The 26,124-nt window shown below is 43.1% G+C and overlaps 1 protein-coding gene across 4 annotated transcripts in view; it reads right to left on the bottom strand.

Annotated features, from left to right (window-relative positions):
* Positions 1-26,124, bottom strand: part of LOC109909152 (cell adhesion molecule 1) — a 187,806-nt gene that overhangs the window by 39,154 nt on the left and 122,528 nt on the right. For 3 of the 4 annotated variants that reach the window (XM_020508109.2, XM_031796155.1, XM_020508107.2), the window contains exons 2-3: positions 13,874-13,894; positions 3,944-4,090 (exon numbers count right to left, since the gene is read on the bottom strand). In XM_020508109.2, the coding sequence (XP_020363698.2) occupies positions 3,944-4,090; positions 13,874-13,894 (168 nt within the window). The remainder of the gene's footprint in view (positions 1-3,943; positions 4,091-13,873; positions 13,895-26,124) is intronic. The other variant, XM_020508108.2, reaches the window with a different exon arrangement.

Below are 26,124 nucleotides of genomic sequence, written 5' to 3' on the forward strand. Positions count from 1 at the left end.
CTCTCCAGTCTACAGAGCACTCCCTGGGCAGGAAAATAGGAGAAGTGCCCATGAAGACCTCACATATTCTGGAAAAGGAGAAGTACTGTAACATACATTATGTATTCAATCACAAGAACTTGAGGTCCATACTAAATAAAAAAGTAGCTGTTTTGAACAAAAATCTGTAATTTGGACTGGCGTGCCATACAAGTGTGGTGTTGCTCGAGTTAGCTTTGAGTGTGGCAACCTAGCTTAACATCCTACATCTTACATTTAGCGACATCTTTTTCCACGTCAGTTAACCCCCCACTTGAACACTGTTTTACATAAATACCCCCAGATGGTTCTTTGGAGGGTGTAATGATGTTTGACCTACCCATTCCTTATCAGGTCTTCTATTAGCGCAGAGCTAAAGAACTCAATCTATTCAGCCTATCTTTAAAACATGGGGAGTGTTCGTTCCTGTCAGAGCTCCATGTCAGGCAGCATCTTGATCATTACAGAGGCCTTTGAGCATCTTCCTATATGAGACCTCATTCCCAATCCTGTCTCATAATTTGAGGAGTCTTTGGAAGTCTCTCCTCAAAGGATAGCGATGAGCCTTGGCATAGCTTTGAGAGTCAAAGGCCTTGCTAGGGAGGAATTAGCTGGCATGAAGCAGTTTGTTCATTGACAGGTGATTACTCAAGTGTGTTGAGATTATAAAGAGGCTGTGGCCAACATCAGGGTTGCACTGTAAAACAACAAAAAATACAATCGATAAGTAAAGTTGGATCATTGCCCTCTACATCAGGTGTAATGTACTTTAACTCTACCTACATGTACATATTACCTCAATTACCTAGACTAACCGGTGGCACATTGACCAACTCTATGGCACATTGACTTTGTACCAGTACCCCCTGTATATAGCCTCGCTATTGTTATTTTATTGCTACTGTTAAATTATTTGTTACTTTTATATTCTATTTTTTTTACTTAACTATTTTTTATTTAACATTATTTTTTCATAACTTCTTAAAGCATTGTTGGTTAAGGGCTTGTAAATGAGCTCTACACCTGTTGTATTTGAAACATGTGACAAATACAATTTGATTGGGTTTGATTTGATTTGATGTACTGTATGTGAGCTATAAAGGTTGAATTGATGATGACATCCATAAAGTTGGTTTGTTTCCTCGATCCCTAATTATTGGAGCACTGGGCCAAAAATATAAAGCATCAGCAAAAGCCTTGACATTGGGTCTCTAGCGTCAGGTTCAGCGACAGTGTTACTGTGTTAGTATTGCTGGAACAGTAACTTCCCAGGTGGTTGACAGTGAGTGGACTTGATAGCTCTGTTGAGCAACTCTATGGTATTTAAACCAAAAGAAGCAGACGGAGAAAGCTAGTGCATTTGTAGATTTGATGGGGGATGTGTAGCCCTACGGTAAATGTTGGGTATTATTGAGTGTTTTGTGTAAGTGTCTGTTTCTGTTTGTGTCTGTTGTTTTCCCTGTGTGACTGTGTGTCATGGTTGTTTTCCTCCCCAAACACAAAGGGCTGACTCTGTAGAGAGAGGCCTGGTAACAGGTAACAATGTCACTAGTCAGAGGGGGGTCAACACAGAACACAGCCTTCTGGGAGCCCAGCCCAGAATAGACCTGCTGCCCTGGGATTTACCAGGCTCCACTGCGGGTGTAATGTTCAACCGGGAGCAGCAGTTAGATGTGATCAGAGCTCTGACTCATATCTGATACTAACTCCAGCCAATTTACTGATACCCAACTGTTTCTGTAATTACACTTGACTATTGCACTTCAGCCATTTTCCTTGCTGCCAGTGTGAGTTGGTTTTAAAATGGGATAAGTGGTAAAATGACAAAGTGTTAAAGAGGCTGTGTGGAATATGAGACTAAATAGAGAAAAGATGTGAGGCCAGAGCTCTTTCAAACACAGATTTTATAGATCACACACCATTCTATTTGTGTTGCATTCAAGGCTGTCACGGGTGTCATTGTGTTATCTTTATTTGAATCTCTCCTTTAACGCGGTAAAACACATACATTACATTAGCAATACAAACATGACAGAGATGTACACTCAGCCTTCTGTAATGTTCTGCCATACAGTGGAAAATTAGAACACCAATCTGGATACCACTCAGACTTGTGAAATCATTTTGGATGGAGATGAAACATGAAAACAAGAAGAAGTGTTTCTCATATCACCTTGAAGGTTGGCTCCATTCCAAGACACAAACAAGTGAAACTCATGCAAACTGAGGTTGAACCTAGAGGAAGCCATATGCTCATGCATAAACATTGTCCTAATCTTAGAATCTCTTTAGATTCCTAATCTAAGAGATTATCTGCATGAACAAAATAATTAATAAATCAACTCAATGGCCAATTAAACATTAAATCAAGGACAGAAAGCATCCTATTTATATCAGTATTGTAATATGAAATATGAAGCCATCACCAATAGCATCATAACTGATGAGTTGCCATAAACTGCCAAAACCTTAAAGAGGGATTTATTTTAGTACAAGAGGCCCTGAAATATGGTACTTGAGATGAGACCCTGAGATATGGTTCAAGAGGGAGATAACCTGTGTCATCTTATGGAAATGTGTCTAAAATATGGTGAGTATAACAGTAGAGTTTCCAGCGATGTTCTTCCTGTTGTAACGGCGTTCTTCGTTTGTAGAAAGAGAGTCGGACCGAAATGCAGCGTGGTGGTTAATCATGATCTTTAATGAAGAAAGACGGAACGATACATGAAATAACTGATAAATACAAAAACAACAAACGGAACGTGAAACCTAATTACAGCCTATCTGGTGAAACTACACAGAGACAGGAACAATCACCCACGAAATACAAAGCGAAACTCAGGCTACCTAAATACGGTTCCCCATCAGAGACAACAAGAATCACCTGATTCACAATCACCTGATCGAGAACCGCCTCAGGCAGCCCAAACCTAACTAGACACACCCCTAATCATTAGCAATCCCACTCCTATAAAACCCCAATACGAAACACAACACGTAAACCCATGTCACACCCTGGCCTGACCAAAATATATAACGAAAACACAAAACACTATGACCAAGGCGTGACACCTGTTGAGAGTATCCAGTATGATGGGGGAGTGTCCAGTGAAGCAACACCATAGAATACTAGAAAGGATGTGTTAGATAGCTAGCCAGGTCGTTTTAGAAAAATTATTCCATAGCATTTTCAGATTTAAGGATTAGTTCCCTTTTTTACTACCACATCTATATTTTTGATGTAAATATCATGTTATAGGAAGATCCAGACACCTTTTTTTTTGTGATTTCATGTTTTTGAGAAACTTATCCCAAACAGCAAATCCCTTCCTTATCCTCATTGTTATAGTATGAAAAAACATGAACAAAGGTCGTCAAACTTTATCCGCAATGTTATATTCCATTTTTTTGCGACTCGACTGATACCTCTCCATCCATTCTATGTGCCGGTCTTTAGATGTTGTACACGTGAAATTGTGTAGTTCTGAACTTTATCCTCAATATTATATTCCCTTTTGCTCGACTCAAGCCATTTCCCCTATTGAGCTGTTGTTCCATTTTCCATGTAGCCTGCTGCTGCATGTAACTGCCAAAATAAAGGAAACACCATCATAAAGCGTTTAAATAGGGCATTGGGCCACCATTAGCCACCAGAACAGCTTCATTGTGCCTTGGCCTATATTCTACAAGTGTCTGGATCGTACTGTATGGAAGCACCCCATGCTTTTACTTCGTATCTGTCATATCTGTGTTTCCTATATTTTGGCATTTTTTTATATACCTTTATTTAACTAGGCAAGTCAGTTAAGAACAAATTCTTATCACGCCACAAGATGGCTGCCATTTTTGCCCCATTATGGAACTTTGAGGGTTTATGACATAACCCCTCTAATAATTTAATAGGATCTCTATGAGAAGCACTTACGTCTGACGTCTCTGAAGTAGATGGTCTGTCTGTTGGGGTTAAGGAGCTGGATGACTGAGTCATCATTGTTCTTCACCCTGCAGCTGATGGTCGCCATCTCCCCCTCGATCACTGACACATTATCAGTCCCCAGGTTTTGACCTTCAACTGGACACAGACAGATGGACAAGAGGAGGAGGACAACACATGAAAGGTCTAGAATTACTGCCATTCAGATTTTTTTTCATTGTGTAATGTTAATAATTTGGGGATTGAGACACACAAAAAAGCATTGGCACAATAACAGACCACGGATTTGAACAGCATAATACTTCAGCACACCCACAGAGACATGAACACAGCCTGACTGCTATAGACATATGTTGGCTGTACTTGCAGCAACATTCCTAATCCTCCTAATTCAGTAGAAGGGCCTAGAATAATAGCGCCGAAGGAGATGGCTGCTGTTATACGATCCTGTCACTAATTGTGCTATTGTGGCCTTTCACGTTATTAGTAAGTTATTTTGTACATAATGTTTCTGCCACCGAGTCTTAGCTTCTAGTGTAACGATCGTTGTTGGAAGTATTGGACCAATGTGCAGCGCGGAAGGCGTTCCTCATGTTATTTACTGTGAACCAGCAACAAAACAATAAAGAGTAACAAAACGAACGTACAGCTTTGTAGTGCAAAAAGGCTACAATACAAAAACAATATCCCACACACAACAGGTGGAAAAAGTCTGCCTAAATATAATCCCCAATCAGAGACAACGATAGACAGCTGCCTCTGACTGGGAACCATACTAGGCCAACCTAGAGATGAAAAACTAGAATGCCCATCCTAGTCACACCCTGACCGAACCAAATAGAGAAATAAAAGGATCTCTAAGGTCAGGGCGTGACATTTAGATATCAGGACAGTGATTTAGGTCCCATGGAGCACTGGAGGAATACCTTTTTCTTCAACGAGCCGGATGGGAAGGATTTACTTCAGATGCCTGACAAGGCCCTCATCCCAATAATTCGCAGGAGAAAGAGACGAAGGTACCGTGGATGAATATCTACCTTTACCATCGGTCTTATTAGCCAACGTACAATCAGTCGATAATAAAATAAACTACGATCATGTATATCCTACCAACGGGACATTAAAAACTGTAATATCTTATGTTTCACCGAGTTGTGGCTGAACAACAACATGAATAACATGCAACTGGTGGGTTTTACGCTTTTTCGTCAGGATAGAACAGCGGCCTCTGGTAAGACAAGGGGTGGCGGTCTATGCATATTTGTAAACAAAAACTGATGCATGAAATCTAAGAAATTCTCTAGGTTTTGCTCGCCTGAGGTAGAGTATCTGTCACACCCTGATCTGTTTCACCTGTCTTTGTGATGGTCTCCACCCACATCCAGGTGTCACCTGTTTTCTCCATTAGTCCCCGGTGTATTTATCCCTGTGTTTCTTGTCTCTCTGTGCCAGTTCGTCTTGTTTTGCCAAGTCAACCAGCGTATTTCCTAGCTCCTTTTTTTCCCTGTCTCAGTTTTTTCCTAGCCCTCCTGGTTTTGACCCTTGCCTGTCCTGACGCCGAAGCCTGCCTGACCACTCTGCCTGTCCTGACCTCAAGCCTGCCTATCGCCTGGTACTGTTTGGACTCTGACCTGGTTTATGAACTCTCGCCTGTCCCCAACCTGCCATTTGCCTACCCCTTTTATTATAATAAATATCGGAGCTCAACCATCTGCCTCCTATGTCTGCATTTGGGTCTTGCCTTGTGCCCTTATAGTAGTGGTGTAACGCACCGTAGTTGATCCGTGATTCGTACGGATCACCCCCCACGGTTCGGGACACACATGGGATCCACGGATCAATTGCAAAGTTTAACCATCATAGTGTGAAATACAGTTTTACTGCCACTGTTGCTTTTAAAAGTAATAATTCCCTACATCTCGATGCAGAGTTGCAGTGAAAATATGTGTGTACTGGTCACGTGAACGGGGAGTGTTGAATCCCAACGAATCAATCCTGGATGCTCACGTTGCAAAAAGCAAAGAAGAAAAAATAGCAGTGACAGCCATGGCTAGTGGGAGGAGCTGAAGAACTGGAAAAGCCTCCAGCTTCATTTAAGTCTCATGTATCGGAGTATTTTGGCTTCCCTGTCAAATATGATGACGAAAAAAGGGTGGTGGACAACACCATTACGTTGTGTAGGCATTGTGCCACAAGAAAGCCGTATGATCATGGAAATACATTGTTCATGACCACACATTAAAGCGTCATCACCCTGGTGTGTCAGTGACGCCAACTCAGCCAAGAGACAACAACTTTTCACAGCGGTATATAAGCAGCCATTTGCTGCAGAATCAGACCGGGTTAAAGCCATCACCAAATCTATTGGTATGTTTAGCGCTGCAGACATGAGGCCATACTCTGTTGTGGGAAAAAAGGGTTTAAAACTATGGTGAAAGTGCTTGAGCCAGGCTACGAAATCCCGTCAAAATATCAAATATGGCGACAAATTATCCAAGGCATCCTCTGTTGCCCTCACCACAGATGGATGGGCCATCCAGGGCAATGGAAAGATCCGTGACTGTGACTGCTCACTACACCACAGAGGAGTGGGAGATGCTAAGTCCAGCGCTACAGACATGCCCCCTCTATGAGAGTCACACAGGCACAAATCTGGCGCAGGTACTGCTAGGAGCAGTAGCAGAGTGGAAGCTAGAGAGGCCCAAAAGCAATATCCCAACCACCACAGATAATGCAAAGACCCAAGTAAATGCAGTGATATAAGCTGGACTGGGGCCACAGATAGCTTGCTTTGCACATGTGATCAATGTGCATCCTAAAGGGGAATCTCAGTGAACAAGATGGACTGCCTCCTTGGGAGGATCAGGAAGGTGGTTTCCTTTTTCCACCGAAGGACAACATGTGTTAAACATGTGTTTAAGACCAAGCAAGAAATGCTACAGCTACCGACCCACAAGCTCATACACAATGTCACAACAAGATGGAACTCCACATGATATGTTGGAGTGCTATCTTGAGCAGCAGGCAGCTGTATACTCTGCACTGACAGACAAGACCCTGAAAAAAAATAAAGACATCACCTTGGCTGATGATGATGTGAAAGTGGCAGAGGAGGTCCTCCAGGTGCTCAAACCCCTCAAAACAGTTACAACCCTATTGAGCACTGAAACTGCACCGTCTGTGTCCATGATCCTACCTCTGAAAACAAGGATTCTACAATCCATGGCCCCAAGTGAGGAAGACAGCACCATCACTAGAGATATCAAGGCTGCCATTAGAGAGGACCTGAACCCTAGATACCCCCTAATATACAGGACTACCCTCATAAATCTACTGCACTATATCCAAGGTTCAAGTCCCTGTCTCACCTAGACCCTGCCCTACACCGGAGGACATACAGTGATCTCACCACTGAGATTGTGGCCACTGAAGAGGTAGAAAAAACAAAAAATAAGAGTGAATTACTTAAGTAATAAATATAGTGCAGTCTAATCTTAGTCTATGCTATTGCTATTATCATCCATTTTTGATTTGGAATAATAATAATGGATTTTATTAAATGTTATTGCCACAATTACAGTCAAATATGAGTCTATAATACCAACATGTTTCAAACAGACCAACATAGTCCCTGTGCCCAAGAAGACTAAGGTGACCTGCCTAAATAACTACTGACCCGTAGCACTCACATCTGGAGAGATGAAGTGCCTTGAAAGGCTGGTCATGGCTCACATCAACACCATTATCCCAGAAACCCTAAACCCACTCCAATTTGCATACTGCCCCAACAGATCCACAGATGATGCAATCTCTATTGCACTCAACACTGCCCTTCCCACCTGGACAAAAGGAACACCTATGTGAGAATGCTATTCATTGACTACAGCTCAGCATTCAACACCATAGTGCCCTCAAAGCTCATCACTAAGCTAAGGACCCTGGGAAGAAACACCTCCCTCTGCAACTGGATCCTGGACTTCCTGACAGGCCGCCCCCAGGTGGTAAGGGTAGGTAACAACACAACCGCCACACTGATCCTTAACAAGGGGACCCCTCAAGGGTGCGTGCTCAGTCCCCTCCTGTACTCACTGTTCACTCATGACTGCATGGCCAGGCATGACTCCAACACCCTCATCAAGTTTGCCGATGAAACAACAGTTGTAGGCCTGATCACCAACAACGATGAGACAGCCTATAGGGAGGAGGTCAGAGACCTGGCCGTGTGGTGCCAGGACAAGAACCTCTCCATCAACATAATCAAGACAAAGGAGATGATTGTGGACTACAGGAAAAGGAAGACCGAGCACTCCCCCATTCCCATCGATGGAGCTGCAGTGGAGCAGGTTGAGTGCAAGTTCCTTGAGTTCAAGTTCCAAGTTCCTTGGTGTCCATATCACCAACAAACTATCATGGTCCAAACACACTAAGACAGTCGTGAAGAGGGCATGACAAAGCCTAAATATTTGGCATGGGTCCTCAGATCCTTAAAAGATTCTACAGCTGCACCATCGAGAGCATGTTGGTTGCATCACTGCCTGATATGGCAACGGCTCAGCCTCCGTCCGCAAGCCACTACAGAGGGTAGTGCGTATGGCCCAGTACATCACTGGGGCCAAGCTTCCCGCCATCCAGGACCTCTATAACAGGCGGTGTCAGAGGAAGACCCAAAAATTGTCAAAGACGCCAGCCACCCTAGTCATAGACTGTTCTCTCTGCTACCGCACGGCAAGCGGTACCGGAGCACCAAGTTTACTTCCAAAAGGCTTCTTAACTGCTTATACCCCCAAGCCATAAGACTCCTGAACAGCTAATCAAAGGGCTACCCAGACCCCTCTTTTTACACTGCTGCTGCTCTCTGTTTATCACTTTAACTCTACCCACATGTACATATTACCTCAAATACCTCGACTAACTGATGCATTGACTCTGTACAGGTACCCCCTGTATACAGCCTCGCTATTGTTATTTTACTGCTGCTGTTTAATTATTTGTTACTTTTATTTTAAATTTTTCTACTTATCTATATTTACCTAACACATTTTTATTTTTAACTTCTTAAAGCATTGTTGGTTAAGGACTTGTAAGTACGCACCTGTTGTATTCGGCGCATGTGACAAATCAAATTTGATTTGATGTGATTTGCACTGGTTGACGTTATTGATCTCTCAGTTCAGAGTGGGTCCTGTGACTCTCTGCCAGATGGGCTGTAAGCACTACCTCTCACACACAAAGAGAAAGAAGGAGAGTTAGAGAGAGAAAGAGAGAAGGAGAGAGAGGGAGGGAGACAGACAGAGCTGAATTATAGCTCTCCATCTGAGAGAAAAGGAGAAGAAAGGAGACAGGGAAGGACAGAGAGACACAGAAGGAAAGGGGGGTAGTGGAAGAGAGGGAAGAGAGGGAAGAGAGGGAAGGTGGAAGAGAGAGAGAGGTGAAAGAGAGAGAGACTGAAAGAGAGACACAGACAGAGTTGAATTACAGCTCTCCATCTGAGTCTATGAGCACAGGGCTTTATTCTCCATCTCTTACAACAGCCTTGTCAGCCACTGAGTCAGCCACTGAGTCACCCACTGAGTCAGCCACTGAGTCCACCACTGAGTCAGCCACCGAGTCAGCCACCGAGTCACCCACTGAGTCCACCACTGAGTCCACCACTGAGTCACCCACTGAGTCACCCACTGAGTCAGCACTGAGTAACCCACTGAGTCAGCCACTGAGTCCACCACTGAGTCACCCACTGAGTCAGCCACTGAGTCAGCCACTGAGTCAGCCACCGAGTCATCCACTGAGTCAGCCATTGAGTCCACCACTGAGTCAGCCACTGAGTCAGCCACCGAGTCACCCACTGAGTCAGCCACTGACTGAGTATTGCCACACCTGTGCCTACCTGGTCATGTCCTCATCATTAAAGCCAGAAACCAAGCATCCATTTGGTTTTCACAAAGAAAAAACGTTTGTTTTCAGCCTTCCAGGTGAGGGAGGGGCATAAGGCATAAGAAGAAGAATGGAGAATGCTTTTAAATGTCTCGGATTAGCACCAGGAGAGGAACAAGACTCCCAGCAACAGCCTGAAGAAAACATCCAAAGCACATTTGCATGCCTGAGTCGTCAGACACCTCCAAACCGGGCTGACATTTACAAAGTGGAAAAAAGCCCCTGCGTTTTCAGATAGTGATAATGGGAATAGACAGCCAAACTAACAGGATTCAAATGAGCTGAGAGAATGCAGCGACCAGCAAGAAATGAACCTCCTGTGGATAAATACACCTCAGACCTGTCTGTAGCAACAAACTTTTCATTTCATTCCACATCACAGATATTGGTTCATCAAGCACACACACAACACAGGATGGTGATGACTGAAAATGGACATTGATATTGACGTTGATATTGATATTGGCTTACAGGGAGGAGGTGAGGGCCCTCGGAGTGTGGTGTCAGGAAAATAACCTCACACTCAACGCCAACAAAACAAAGGAGATGATTGTGGACTTCAGGAAACAGCAGAGGGAACACCCCCCTATCCACATCGATGGGACAGTAGTGGAGAGGGTAGTAAGTTTTAAGTTCCTCGGCGTACACATCACGGACAAACTGAATTGGTCCACTCACACAGACAGCATCGTGAAGAAGGCGCAGCAGCGCCTCTTCAACCTCAGGAGGCTGAAGAAATTTGGCTTGTCACCAAAATAACTCACAAACTTCTACCGATGCACAATCGAGAGCATCCTGTCGGGCTGTATCACCGCCTGGTACGGCAACTGCTCCGCCCACAACCGTAAGGCTCTCCAGAGGATAGTGAGGTCTGCACAACGCCTCACCGGGGGCAAACTACCTGCCCTCCAGGACACCTACACCACCCGATGTCACAGGAAGGCCATAAAGATCATCAAGGACAACAACCACCCGAGCCACTGCCTGTTCACCCCGCTATCATTCAGAAGGCGGGGTCAGTACAGGTGCATCAAAGCTGGGACCGAGAGACTGAAAAACAGCTTCTATCTCAAGGCCATCAGACTGTTAAACAGCCACCACTAACCTTAAGTGGCTGCTGCCAACACACTGACTCAACTCCAGCCACTGTAATAATGGGAATTGATGGAAATTGATGTAAAGTATATCACTAGCCACTTTAAACAATGCTACTTAATATAATGTTTACATACATTACATACATTACTCATATGTATATACTGTACTCTATATCATCTACTGCATCTTTATGTGATACATGTATCACTAGCCACATTAAACTATGCCAGTATTTACATACCCTACATTACTCATATCATATGTATATACTGTACTCAATACCATCTACTGCATCTTGCCTATGCCGTTCTGTTCCATCACTCATTCATACATCTTTATGTACATATTCTTTATCCCTTTACACTTGTGTGTATAAGGTAGTTGTTTTGGAATTGTTAAGTTAGATTACTCGTTGGTTATTACTGCATTGTCGGAACTAGAAGCACAAGCATTTCGCTACACTTGCATTAACATCTGCTAACCATGTGTATGTGACAAATACATTTGATTTGATTCGATTTTGATTTGACCAGAGTACAGTACATTCTGTACTAAATGGGTAGTATCTTGAGGTATGTGAATGTTATCCTATTGTAAGGAAATCATTTTTTTCTACTCCATGGAAGTGTCCTGTTTTTAAACTGTCTTAATTGAGTATCTGTGATGTTTTAGGAATCCGTGTTTGTTTTATTATTAGAAGCCTCTGTTTTCAACTACCTCTGAAGTGTGAATGTATAGTGGACTACTAGAGCATAGCGAAATACTCTAAAGGCGAATTGGTCCATAATTAACTCATTATAACACAATCAAATTCTTGTTTATTAAGTGTGCTCCAATGTTGGAATGTGGAAGTGTGTAATTAATTTGAGTGTGTCTGACTGAAACCCGAAAGGCTGCTCTGACATACTTATAGTAAGTAGGCCTACCCCAGCAGAGGAGCCCAAAACAGTTTCAAGTGTTGTTTTTAGTAATCTAGCTGGCAGTCAAAACAGCAACACGAAGAAGCCTCAAAGAAAGGTTATTCTGTTCCCAATCTGTTGGACTGAGAGGAAAGGGACTGCTAGAGAAAATATCCATAAATCAAATCAAATGTATTTATGAAGCCCTTCTTACATCAGCTGATATCTCAAAGTGCTGTACAGAAACCCAGCCTAAAACCTCAAACAGCAAGCAATGCAGGTGTAGAAGCACGGTTTCAGCAGCCCTTAGCAGGGTTGGGTCCTCTCCAATATCCATGGCTCATCTCTAATTCAAAACACACATAAATAACGGCACTGTGATTAGTAATCCCATCAGAGGGAAAACAGGCCACTTTGCGGAACATGGAGGGTTTTTTGCAATTCTAGTAAACATTTTCAATTGCCTCAGCATCCTGGTCATGATTCGGTGCAAATGAGGAGAGGCAGTCATTCATTTCTGGTGGCGGGAGGGGTAGGCGGGAGGAGAGAGAGATATGTGGCGCAGACGACTGGCTGATAAATTCACCCTCATTCTAGCAGCTGTCTCAGAGTGCAAAGCGCCAGTATTGCCACACATGGCTGTCCTCCTGTTCCTACGTCAGAACACACTGAATGACATAGTCAAAGATAATTAATTACAGAGCCTTCAGAGGTCTGTGAACTCAAATGCCGGGATGTTACATCAGCGGCCTGAGATGGGCCCCATCAACAAGCAGCTCATAACGCAAGACACCGAGAAAAAACTCTGCCGCTAACATTTAGTAGTTGGGGGTTGAAATCAAGAAATATAATCTAAGTTCCTCTCTTCATTCCTTCCAAGAAGTTAGGAAAGGAAACCTTTTGATTCAAATTCCTTTTTTCTTTGAACTTCTCTCTCTCTTTTTATTTTCTCACTGAAAGACATGAAAGGGGCAGTGGAAAGCAGGGCAGCGCCAGGCCCCTGATTCCTCTCCCCTGAGTCACCGATGTCCTGTCCTTTTCAAAGAGGAACCAGTCATTAAGAATGAAAATAGCTCTCTTTCTCACACACCCATTCAATGCCTTATGAGCTACATACATGTCCAGCTCCGTCATTAAGCCCTGCTCTCTAAGAAGGGAAGCTCTTTCAAGGACATCTGTGAGTAAAAAGCAATCATATCATTGGGCATTATTAGTGCTTCACTGTTTCAAGGCTCCTCTGCATCGTAGCAGGGCTTCTAAAGTTTTTGGCCTTCTAATGTAATCTCTTTTATCTCTGAAGACAATCTCTCACTCAAGTTTCATCATGTTTCTGATCTGATGTCAGATGTCTGATGCTGTTTTGACAAGGCTTTGACTGAATAGAGATGTACAGAGACATTTCCCCTCGGAAAAGCATCTCTCCTGTACTCTATTATCTTATGCAGATTGTGCCATGTTCACTGCAGATCAATGTTGGGGACTGCTCAATCTCATGTTCCACTGTACTGGCAGGTTAGAGGCTCGTTTGTGCTCGTTGTGTCTTCTTAAGTGTGACAGAGAGACTAGGGGAGCTTCTAGCCTATAGTGGTGGTAGACATGGGCTTTCACAATACAGAATGTTTAGCTTTGGTTTAGTGTAGGCTACCATAGTCACTTTGTACAGTACATACCAGTCATGGGTCAACCAATAGAACACTAGACATAGACAAAATTAGAATGCACAAACAGTAAACATAGTGACAGTAGCCATTAACAACAGGGAATGTAGAATGTACTCTGCCACCATCTGACATAGTCTTAGCTGAAATGGTCTCTATGCACAATAGCTGTGCTATACAAATACAATCACTTTGGCAGTAGATTGACATACGATTGTCGAGACTGCACAGCACATGAATACACAACTTGATGCTTTTCACAAATAAATGAAGAGCAAGTGGAGCAAATGGCATCAGACATCGTCAGATGAACATTAGAGGAAAATCAAAAGTACCTGACAAGGTCTCAGCGGCTCCTGTTGCAGCAGTAGAGAAGGAGGAGGAGAGGAAAGGAAAAAAGAAAGACAGAACAATTGTAAGCAGAAGCCCATATTCGTGATAAGACGGACACATTCATTCATAATTCCCACACGGAAGGTAACTCTGTCAAAACTCATCTCATTTTGGATGAGTCATAATCCACTGGTTTAAGCGCTTCCTCTTTTTAATTTTAGAGACTGGCATAAATCCCGAATATGTGTCAACTGAAATACTGAAAATTCCAAAGTATTTTAGAGTGTATAGCTTTACAACTCCACACAAAAAAAATAAACTTTTCAGCACCTCTTTTACAACTACTGTATAGTTTCAGTCGTTTGGGGGATATTAATATGGAACAGCTCAGGGGTAGCTAGTTAGCTATCTGTGGACTTGTTTTTCCCACCTCTCTCTGTTTGAGATTCCTGCCAGCCCAGGGGTAGAGCAGCCTCAGCCTAGTGAAGGTCCCCTGAGAGCCCTGGGGCACACCGGAATTCGCACGCTCAGAACAGTGGCCAGCCACCAGAGACTGGTATCTCACAGCAGCAGGCCAAGGGAGACTGGCATGTTCTCAACTCCCCACGGCACCACCCTGGGCATCCTGGACTCATAGCACCGCTCTGAGTGGGCTCAGAGCAGCTCCATGGGGCCCTACCCTGGGGATAGCTACCATCATTCACACACACAGACCAACTGCCATTCATAAAACAACTCCACTGAATGCATAGTCTTATCGGCATCCTATTTCTAACATCACAGCTTGTAATAGTAAGCCTATTGATGCAGGCTAACATCTAATTGGACAATTTCGTAAAGAGCAAGCAGGCACACACTAGTGTTCTTGCCTGAGTTATCATCTTTGACCTAACCTGAATGGAAGGCATGTCCTTGTTATACTCTCTCAGCCTGAATCCCCACAGGAGACAAATCAGCACATAATAATAAAGGTACATGTCAGATTACAAATCATACAGAACGTCGGCTGGCGTTCTCAGCCTAGTTTAAAACTATATTAATGTGTCAAAGTGTACAGCCACAGACAGGACTACTATAAATACCCGCTGGTCCTGTTTCTTGTCCACTGCTCCCCCTGCTACCCCCATCCCCGATACTCCCCTGTACCTGGAGCACATTAGGCAGGAGTTATGAGGTGCCAGCCAGGCTGTGATTAGATGTCATGGCTGTCTCTCTGCTTAGACAGCACTGATAGACAGATTTCAGGGGAAATGCGTGTGATGCTATTCCCTGCAAGTGGCAGCCTCCACTGTAATCTGTCAATCATAGAGGATGAGGCCAGACAGGCCCACCGTCCTCCAAAAAAAGCCTGTCCTTGTCTGGGCCTGCTCTCCTCCTCTTCTAACACATAATCCTTAGACTTAGACAGAATCTACACATGTCTGATATGCTGTTGTATGAATGTATTACCTGACAGATAGTCAAATCTACAAACGATCTGAACATTAGATAGTATGTGCATGCTTTCAGACAATACTAGCAGTGTTCAGCAGGCTGTCATCTGGGTGAATCCACAGAGCTGCAGCACACTCTGTGAGCCAGACTGATATCTCTGGAGACGGTCTCTCTTGCTGAGGGTGGAAGAGAGCTGCCTCTCTTTCCAGGCTGCTGGGTATAATAGCATTTGGGGAAAGGTAACATTCCCTCTCTATGCTGTCAAGGAAACATTTTTCCTTCTTATTTCTGGCCATTATCTGCAGCTTATCGCATGTTATCTGTGTGTGTTCACAACGCATGTGTGGCAACAGCAGGAGGAGGATGCTGGGATGCTGTGCGGCCCAGGCAGTCTCCTCTCCTCAGTGACTCAGCTTCTGGCGCCCCGTGTGTGTGTGTGTGTGTGTGTGTGTGTGTGTGTGTGTGTGTGTGTGTGTGTGTGTGTGTGTGTGTGTGTGAGTGTATGTCCCACTGTGCTTTCATTTAATTAAAAGGCTGGGAGTAGGGATGCAGACCTTTTTCTTAAAGGACATTTGGTGGAAAAGCCAGCACCTGCTGAGTAGACCCAAGGAACACAGATTGGCCGCTGTGGTCATCATTTTCCAAACAGCAAGCCATCAGATGGTTTAAGACCTCTTCTCATAAGTAAGAACACTGTCCAGTTACCTTCAGTGACGTCTAAGATTTGTGTTCTAGCCCATGTCTAGCCACAACTACTGCTCACAATCTCCTGTGTTTACATTTTCCAAATAAACAGCTTTAAAAAATTGAAATACTGTACATTGAACCTGGGATTTGAATGTGATATTACTGTAGTAACCACTCTCACTCATGCTTAGTTCATGTCAGCTTTGTCTCAGCCTCAAGTCAAATACCACAATATTGTTAGGTTCTAATTTTCAAAGTACAAACTCAACAGACACTATGAAAGCTTTAAACCAAGTTTATTCTTCCCAGAGGGTCAATACAGCTGCATTAGACAAAGACATGGTTTCTCCCGTGGTAGTATACAGACCCCACCTTGGATGGAGCCTCCTCGTTATCGCTACACATTGCATCCTTATTGCTAGGGAAGGAGCTGAGTGATATCGGCCTTAAACGGTTCCTCCCCTTATCAGTACTGACACATCCTTTTCCCTCACTCAGCCTCTACCAAGCTTCATTATGGCTCCCTTCATGTCTCTTTTATAACTAATGATTAATAATAGTTCAAGCTCAAAAGCCAAACGTGTACAAAATATACACTGAGTGTACAAAACATTATGGACAACTGCTCTTTCCAGGACATACACTGATCAGGTAAATCCAGAAGAACGCTATGATCCCTTGTTGATGTCACCTGCTAAATCCACTTCAATCAGTGTAAATGAAGGTGAGGAGACAGGCTAAATAAGATTTTCTAAGCCTTGAGACAATTGAGACATGGATTGTGTATGTGTGCCATTCTGAGGGTGAATGGGCAAGACAAAATATTTAAGTGCCTTTGAACGGGGTATGGTAGTAAGTGCCAGATGCACCAGTTTGTATCAAGAACTGCAACCAGGCTGGGTTTTACACACTCAACAATTTCCCATGTGTATCAAGAATTGTCCACAATCCAAATGAGATCCAGCCAACTTTTTAAATTTTTTATTAAACCTTTATTTAACTAACTCCCAATCACGGCCGGTTGTGATACAACCTGGAATCGGGAGCCCCAACTTGACACAACTGTGGGAAGCATTGGAGTCAACATGGGCCAGCATGCCTGTGGAATGCTTTTGACACCTTGTAGAGTCCATGCCCCGGCAAATTGAGACTGTTCTGAGGGCAAAAGGGGTGTGTGCAACTCAATATTGGGAAGGTGTTCTTAATGTTTTGTATACTCAGTGTAGTACACTGTGCAAACCCTGGAGAAAATGTAACACTCCAGCTATCTGTATAGTTGCCTGCAGCAGAGCGCTTTAGAGGGAGGTGTAGAGAGAGGTGTCAAGAGCAGCTATAGCTAAACAGAGAGAGCTGCTCTGGTACCCCACCGTTTTCTCAGATATGGCTTAATCCAGGTATCTGCTTGCCTGTGGAATATCTGTGAAAACACTTACCTATAGCACCAGAGGGAATGCTCAGGCTAATTCCTCTCAGTGGCAGACAGAAACATGTTAATACATCTACAGGCTGTTCCTTCAATATACTGTAGTCAAAGAGGATTCAATATGTATCCCCACTTAAACAGTTTTCCCATGGCCAGAGGAGGTTTAACTGCACCCTATTGATGGAACATACAAACAGACACTGAAGGTCAGATATGACAACCTCTCCCTGGATATGGCTGATTCCATGCTCAGAATATTAACATGGGCCTTTTGCACCCCTGAGTACAAGCACACAAGCACACAAGCACACAAGCACACACACACACACACACACACACACACACACACACACACACACACACACACACACACACACACACACACACACACACACACACACACACACACACACGCAGAGTTGAAGCCTGACATGTTAGAGATAACTAACAATTCAGAGGGATTGAACAGTACGCTCCCATGGTGAGTTCACAGTGTGATTTTCTGCTATTCAAGGGCTAGTTGGTAAGGAGGCTGATGTATGTGAGGATCTTGCAAAGATTGCATCATGTTTGTCTGAAAGCATTTGCAATACGCGTTTATAAGTTCTTCAATTGGAACTTCAAGTCCTCTCTGTAACACGAAAGTAATGTCTTCATTCTAAGAGCAGAAATGAAACAGAAAACATAGAAGCTGACAGAGAACTCTGCCCCTTCCTGTCTCAGGTGCCACTCACTGTCCGTGGTTGCGTTAGAGATACACACCTCTGACTGGATGCCCAGCAGCCCCCCAACTGCCATCTCTCACTCTAAACACGTCACATATACAAAGCTTTCCCTGCAAGTTGTACAGACCTGTGCTATATATCTGTGCAGAATACCGGCATCCTTTATTCGTAAAAAAAAAATGAACAAAGAAACCAATAAAGCAACGAACTATCGCTATGTCACCATGACACTTTAAAGTCACTCTGATGTTTGACATAGCAAAATATAAATGACCACAGAACAACATTTTTCACCCAAGAAAATGGAACCGAACCATTATACAACAACAGTGACATTTCAGCCTGCCACAGTCATCCAAAATAGATTTAAAGGGGTTCAAAGGTTTTGAACAAAACAACCAATATCAGTATAATCATGATTTTGTTTTGTGTTATGCTAGCACGAATGGTTGGGTAAGCACTGACTTCAAGGCTGCCGTTACAATAGGCAATGTACGCACCCACAAAACCACACAGGTTTAGAGAGGAACAGATCATAGTGAATGCGTAAACCCTGGCTGTGAGACACATCACATCTTATTCACGGTGTCTGTTCAGCTAAAGCCCTGTCTTCCATCTTGCTCCAGAGGGAGAGATCACACAGAGCCTTGATTCTTTTCAACCCGGTCTCAGGTGGAGGCGAGGCGGCAGCAGGAGCGTTAGTGTTAATGCCGCTGGAGAGCACACAAAGCTCTGACTCAATGCACAGCTCGCCTCTGATTGCATTGTGCTCACATCAGCTTCTTTAAATCAAAACTTGGAAAGAGTCTTATGCGGGTGCAATCATTCCCTATTTTCTTTTAGTTTTGGGTACATTGTTCCCCTTCATCTATTGTGGTGCCATGCAAGGGGCATACCAATGCTGTGCTGACACCTGGCGGGACAGGTTGGGATGTGTGTGTGTGCTTGCGTGCATGTGTGTGTGTATATGCATGCGTGTGTGCACACATGCATATGCTTGCGTGGGTTCATGTGTGTACATGCATGTGTATGTGAATGTGTGTGGGGGGGAATTAGGACTTCAGTAGAAGCCTCTGACAGCCTGTCCAGCAAGGAGAGAGGGGTCAGGGATGTAAGAGGGGCTGGAGATGGGTCAGGAGGCAGCTGCTGCACCACCGCTCACTGTCTGGAATCTCTCACAGAATATTAAACCACTGGGGCCTCAGGCAAGACGCTCCCTCGCCTCATTTATGGAAAACACAAAGCCATCTCAAAGGGTATTGCTATTTGATAAGTCTGTCTGCATTGTGATGGAGTATGGCCATGAGCCATGAGATTAGAGTTTTGAGACAACTTGACAAAATGTGTTTTCTAACTGTTTTAAAAATCCCCTGGTTATGACATAATGACAAATCCAGTCAGCTATTGTGAGTCTAACCACTGAGCATGCTATGACATTGAGGATCTGTATTACAAAGAGACCGATACATTAAATATAATCTCCATAGTTGGGCACTTCTGGCGACCTTGGCTATGGCATATCATTAATTCTATGTATGGATGATTATTTATTCCCACAACAACATGTCTTCTCTCTCTCTCTCTCTCTCTCTCTCTCTCTCTCTCTCTCTCTCTCTCTCTCTCTCTCTCTCTCTCTCTCTCTCTCTCTCTCTCTCTCTCTCTCTCTCTCTCTCTCTCTCTCTCTGTCTGTCTGTCTGTCTGTCTGTCTGTCTGTCTGTCTGTGTGTGTTGCACCTGTGCCCATTCTGTATGTGTCTGGCCCTGGTGCTCATACTCTCATAATCACATCCATCAGCCCACAGCTCTAACTGCATCCAGGACCGCTAAATACATCCATTTGTTTGCAGGTGTAATTTATTTTGTGTGCCTCAATCAGACACCTGTCACACACACCTGTTGCCTGTGTGTGTGTGGAACTCAAAAAATAATAAAAGAGGAGAGGAAGCCTTTTGTTTCTTCTGTGGGTTTATAATGAGCACACTGTTCCCAATCTTCTTCCACCATTTTTCAATTTCCTATTCCTTTTTCACAGTCAAATCACAGCTATCAATCAGGTGTGTGTCTGTGTGTGAGTTCGTGTGTGTGTGTGTGTGTGTAGTGTATGAGTGTGTGAGTGTAGGAGGTAAACTGAGGCCGTGAACCATCTTCAACACCAGCTCCATTAGTCAGAGATTGTTGGGAAATGTGTGTGTGTGTGTGTGTGTGTGTGTGTGTGTGTGTGTGTGTGTGTGTGTGTGTGTGTGTGTGTGTGTGTGTGTGTGTGTGTGTGTGTGTGTGTGTGTGTGTGTGTGTGTGTGTGTGTGTGTGTGTGTGTGTGTGTGTGTGCGTGTGTGTGGTGGTGTGAACATGCTTACCATTATAAATCGCTGTCAATACAAGGCTGTCTCCCTGCCCGTCTCCAAATGATGCACAATGTACACAGTTGAAATTACCCTCTCTATTTGAGTAAATGGATCTATTTTACACACTGTTCTTTTACAGTGGTTCAGACAGGAAATGCCATTCATTCATTTAACCATTTATTAGAAAAGATTACAATATTTGCAATATGTTAGTCTTGGCGTTAGGCTCTGCTCCTTCGGGGTAGCTCACTGCCAGTACATGCATAAGGATAATATCATAATAGTAACAGAGAGTGAGCAAGGTATGCTATATCAATCCCCCTGAACGAAGCAAAATCACAGCCCAAACAGACATGGAGAGTAATGCATGTTACAGCAATAGCATGTCACCATGAACACCAGCACATAGCGTGCACGTGGCAGCCATCAGGGTTTGAGGGTGAAGCACCGGTTGACTAAATAGGCTGCCATATTAAGGTAGAGTGAATCTAATTGCCACAATATCAGCTGATGCAAATACTTGGGTATCCTGTCTGGTGTTCCTGTAACCAATGATAACACATTTTAACACATTATACAATGTATGTATACAGATATAGGATCTTCATTTGAGACAGTTTGCTTAGCAAGAAAATAATCCCGCAGTAACAGGAAATGTGAATTATAACGTGGATTATAATTAATAACATTTTTGTAGGGGTCGATACATTTTTTTTAAAGGTAAAAATCAAGTCTAAATTTCTGTGGAAATTACAAACTTCAGAAACCTTTTTAAATCTCAAATACACTACACATTTTAAATGTATTTAATTGCAGGAAAGTTCTCCTGCAACAGGGTGATATAATTAGGATACTACGCCTCTATGGCTCGGCCTACACAACACAATGAAGAACACAAATACACTACGGTGAATAAAATAATTGGCTCAGTAGATATCAAGTCAAACACCTGCATGTTCAAACCATAGGAATATTGCAATCTAACGTCAAATAGATAGCATGTGGCAGCAAATACATAGTGTCAGCAGGAAAAAGAGGTATTCAACTGGCAGCTTCATTAAATAGTACCGGCAAAACACCAGTCTCAACATCAACAGTGAAGAGGCGACTCCGGGATGCATGAGACTGGTGTTTTGCGGGTACTATTTAATGAAGCTGCCAGTTGAGGACTTGTGAGGCGTCTGTTTCTCTAACTAGACACTCTAATGTACTTGTCCTCCTGCTCAGTTGTACACCGGGGCTTCCCACTCCTCTTTCCATTCTGTTTAGAACCAGTTTGTGCTTTTCTGTGAAAGGAGTAGTACACAGCGTTGCACAAGATTTTAAGTTTCTTGGCAATTTCTCGCATTGAGTAGCCATAATTTCTCAGAACAAGAATAGAGTGACAAGTTTCAGAAGAAAGGTCTTTGTTTCTGGCCATTTTGAACCTGTAATAGACCCCACAAATGCTGATGCTCCGGATACTCAACTAGTCTAAATAAGGCCAGTTTTATTGCTACTTTAATCAGAACAACAGTTTTCAGCTGTGCTAACAGAATTGCAAAAGGGTTTTCTAATGATCAATTACCATTTTAAAATGATAAACTTGGATTAGCTAACACAACGTGCCATTGAAACACAGGAGTGATGGTTACTGATAATGGGCCTCTGTATGTCTATGTAGATATTCCATAAAAAATCTGCCATTTTCACCTACAATAGTCATTTAAAACATTATTAATGTTTACACTGTATTTCTGATCAATTTGATGTTATTTTAATGGACAAAAAATAAATGTTCTTTCAAATACAAGGACATTTCTAAATGACCCCAAACTTTTGAACGGTAATGTATATGTATAAAGAAAAAAGGCAAATGGGAGGAAAGACTATTAGTGAGGACTAACTCCAGGATTATGCAGAGTCGGCGATATGCGCCAGTGTTTTACAGAGTGTATTGATTAAAACAGAGATCTATTTGAAGTGACCGCGCCAAATGGCAACTATAGTAAATTCACAATGGCAGGCTAATATACGACTTCACAGCTTGACATTTCCTCCCCTCCACACGAAGCGCTCTCTAGCTGTGTGCCAATGGCCATATGATTTAGTCCGGACTCACATGAATATTTCATATTAGCGCCTAGCTGGCTCGTGGCTTCCAGAAAATGGATTAGTTTTAGTGAGCTTTGCAGAGACAGCCAGGAAATCCCTCACACTTTTGATGAATGGCTGGATAGTTTATGTTGTATTAAAAGTGCAAAACAAATTACTATCAATCATCGGACGTTGACATGACAGCAGCTATATGCTTAACCCCTCCCATTTCTGAAATTCCCTTTCTGTGGTATTCTGCTGGATCAGCTGCCAAAGCAAATCAAATCAAATCCTGCGCTCTACAGAACAGGTCCGCTTGGAGTTCACTATTAGACAAGCCTACTCTGAAAGAGAAAGCAAAATATTGGTTACTATAAAATATGGGTTACCAAAGAGGGCAATTTTTGTAATGCATTAACTTTCAATAGACACAATAGTAGGCTCTAACCTGGAGTTGAACCCTCTAGTTAATTTAGGAAACACATGTTAAGTAACACCAACTGCTTTAAGAGCATACTAATGGTTTCAAATAAAAGGAGGAAATAGAATCCAACTATGAATGTGGTGTGATTTAAAATCAATGAAACATAGAATTAAGAATTACATTCGTTTTTCAGGATTTCTGCCTGAGCTAAAAAAGTAGATTGCAGCGATGACATCTGAGTGTGCATAAAGGTAGAGTTGCTAATGAATGATTAAATCTGCTCATCATGCTCCCACTACTACCTGTGTGGAGTGGGTTTCATTTGATTGGCTGGGTAATTACCTGAATGCTGTTTAATTGCTTGTTAATTAATTTGCCCCTGATGGCGACCATATCCAACTCACGTCAAGTCTGCCAATCAGCAGTTTACACATGGTGCACATTGGGACTTGCTCAGAGAGTATGCATACACATGGACACATGTATGTACTACGCAAATACTACAGCCCTGCAGCTTAAATCGTCTCCATAATTAAATATAATGACAAATAACTATACATAACCCACAACTCCAAAATTCACTTACAACAACATAGCTATGATCTAAAATGAGATTTGGCCAATCTCCAGCAAGAGAGCAGATAATCAACTCCTAAATGATCCCCATGTGATAAACAGTAACTGCTATGCCAAGCTGAGCGAAGCAGGAGCTCTTCCATTTGGATGTTCATTGAAAAACAGCAGACATGATTGAGAGAACGAGACCACTGAGTGTCTTGGCTTCTGAGTTAAAGAGATAGACTGGCAGGGAGAAAGAGAAAGAGACACATAGAGAGACATATATAGAGAGATGCATGGGACTGACTATAACTGTTCACTCCCCCACCAGATTGATATTTTATGGTGTACGATGTGGTACAGATGACATGGAGAGGCTGAGATGAAGTGAGAGGCAGTGTGCAGGCAGGAAGAGTTCAGTGATTTATTGTTTGGTTGCATGTCTGGCATGTGGGTAAGTTTATTTCAGGTATTTGTGCGTGTGCACGTGTGCGTGTGTGTGTGTGTGTCTGTCTGTCTGTGAATGTGTGAAGAAACTGGGTGCGTGTGGGTGTGTGTGAAGAAACAGTGTCTGTGTGGGTTTGCACGAGTCTACCCCCATGTGTGAATGTATGGGGGGATGCTGAGACAGAACAGAGATGGCGTATATTTGTATGTGAGTCCGCGCGCACGCGCGTGTGGGTGTGTGCATGTGTGTGATGAGTGAGCGCTGCCTTACAGTCAGACTGAGCCCATTAAAAAGTGGAGACACAGGAGGACAGATGCACCTCTCTCTGAGCCCAACATGAGGCACAGGAAACAGGCTCTTTGATCATTACCTGCCTGCCAGTCTGCCCTCCACAGGGACCGCCCATTACCACTGCTGATGTGCTGCTCTGACAAGCCATACACACAGACACACACACACACACACACACACACACACACACACACACACACACACACACACACACACAGAACAACACTACTCACATTCACAACTATCAGTCAAACTAGTGTTGTCGTCACTCAAACCTGTCCCCCAAAGACACATATAGAATAGGTTGAGATGAATGCATTTACAGGTATTGATTGCTTTGGTGGATATACTGTATGTAAGCTACTCAGTTTTTTTCTCTGTCTAGAGGGCGATATAGCTGGTACACAGGCAGTATAGAAGCACTTCTCACTTCTGTTCTCACCTACAGGGTGAGAGGGGTAACTGGAAAACATATCACTCACAGACTACTATGAGAGTCTCATTAGCTGACAATGTCATGTCTCCCCCCCCACGCCCCCTCCCCACAACACGGCCAATAGTCTATCTCCTTGATGTGGTTTAGCTCCATCAACCTGCACCAGGGGGGTGAGGACCAGCCACAAACTGTGTTTGCTCTGTTGATGGGATGGCTGATACGAGAGCTGCAGGTTATTGGCACAACTGAACTGGATTTCAGGTGAACTCATTTTATTGTTTGCTCAGAGAGGTCATTCGTGAAATAGCCATCACATAGATCTTCCAGCAGAGATATAGAATGCATCACACAGATTTTATCAGACTCCCAGCATTAGCCATCAGACAGGAGGCATCAGACATCAGCACACATCATCAAACAGTCGCCATCTAACAAACAGCATCGGCAGAGATGCTCCTCTGTGACTCAGAGCCTGTTAGCTCTACATTCCCTCACTGGAACTTATTTTGTCTTTACAGACACACTGCCCGATGATAACATCTATTACTGTGCATATGCACATTCTCATCTTCAAATAAGTCCCAATATGAAAATATAAACCTCAACATATAACTGAACACAGTGCAGATCCTAGGCATACAAATACATTTACGGAGGGAGTTGAAAAGAGAACACACAGAAGGCTGTTGTATAAAACACCTGTCTACGGATTACATCTTCAAACTAAGGGCAACCATGGCATCCGTGATAGAGAGGGTGAAGCGTTCATCCATGTATACAGGCAAGAGAGACTAGCTAGCTACATTTTCAGATTTTATGTGTTTCTAATTTGGTGAGAAAGTCATTTTCATTGCAAGTTAAAGTGTACTGTTAGCTAGCTAGCTAATGTCAGCTGGCTGGCTCACTAGCTAACGTTACGTGTAGGATATGTGTAGTAATATTATTCGTATCTCAGAGACATTTGCATTGCTAGTTATAGCCTAATTTTAGCTAGCTAGCTAACATTGAACCTAGTTGGTTAGCTACCTGCAGATTCATGCAGGGTAGTATTGAAAAGAGTTGGGATTATGGTTAATTGTTTAGCTAGCTAGCTAGCTACATGTATAAACAAAAGACTCCACTAGGTAAGTAAACATTTCACAAATTAGCTAAAGTTAAGACGTTTGATAATTTGAACTGGCTAGCCAGCTAACTTAACATTAGCTAGCTAGCTAACAAGCTAGAAACCAAAACATTGTTTAGAAAGTTGCTTTTAATTGCCTGGTTTGCTAGATTGACATCTACTAAATACCTGTTTAAACAGATGGGTTTATTGGTTTTAAAATATACCAGTTATGCTATTTTGGACCACCAGACTGCTGATGTCATGCAGCCTGTAGTTTTTGTGTTTATACGTTTTCATAACGACAA

Source organism: Oncorhynchus kisutch, linkage group LG18 (assembly GCF_002021735.2).
Source record: "Oncorhynchus kisutch isolate 150728-3 linkage group LG18, Okis_V2, whole genome shotgun sequence".
Lineage (NCBI taxonomy): Eukaryota > Metazoa > Chordata > Actinopteri > Salmoniformes > Salmonidae > Oncorhynchus > Oncorhynchus kisutch.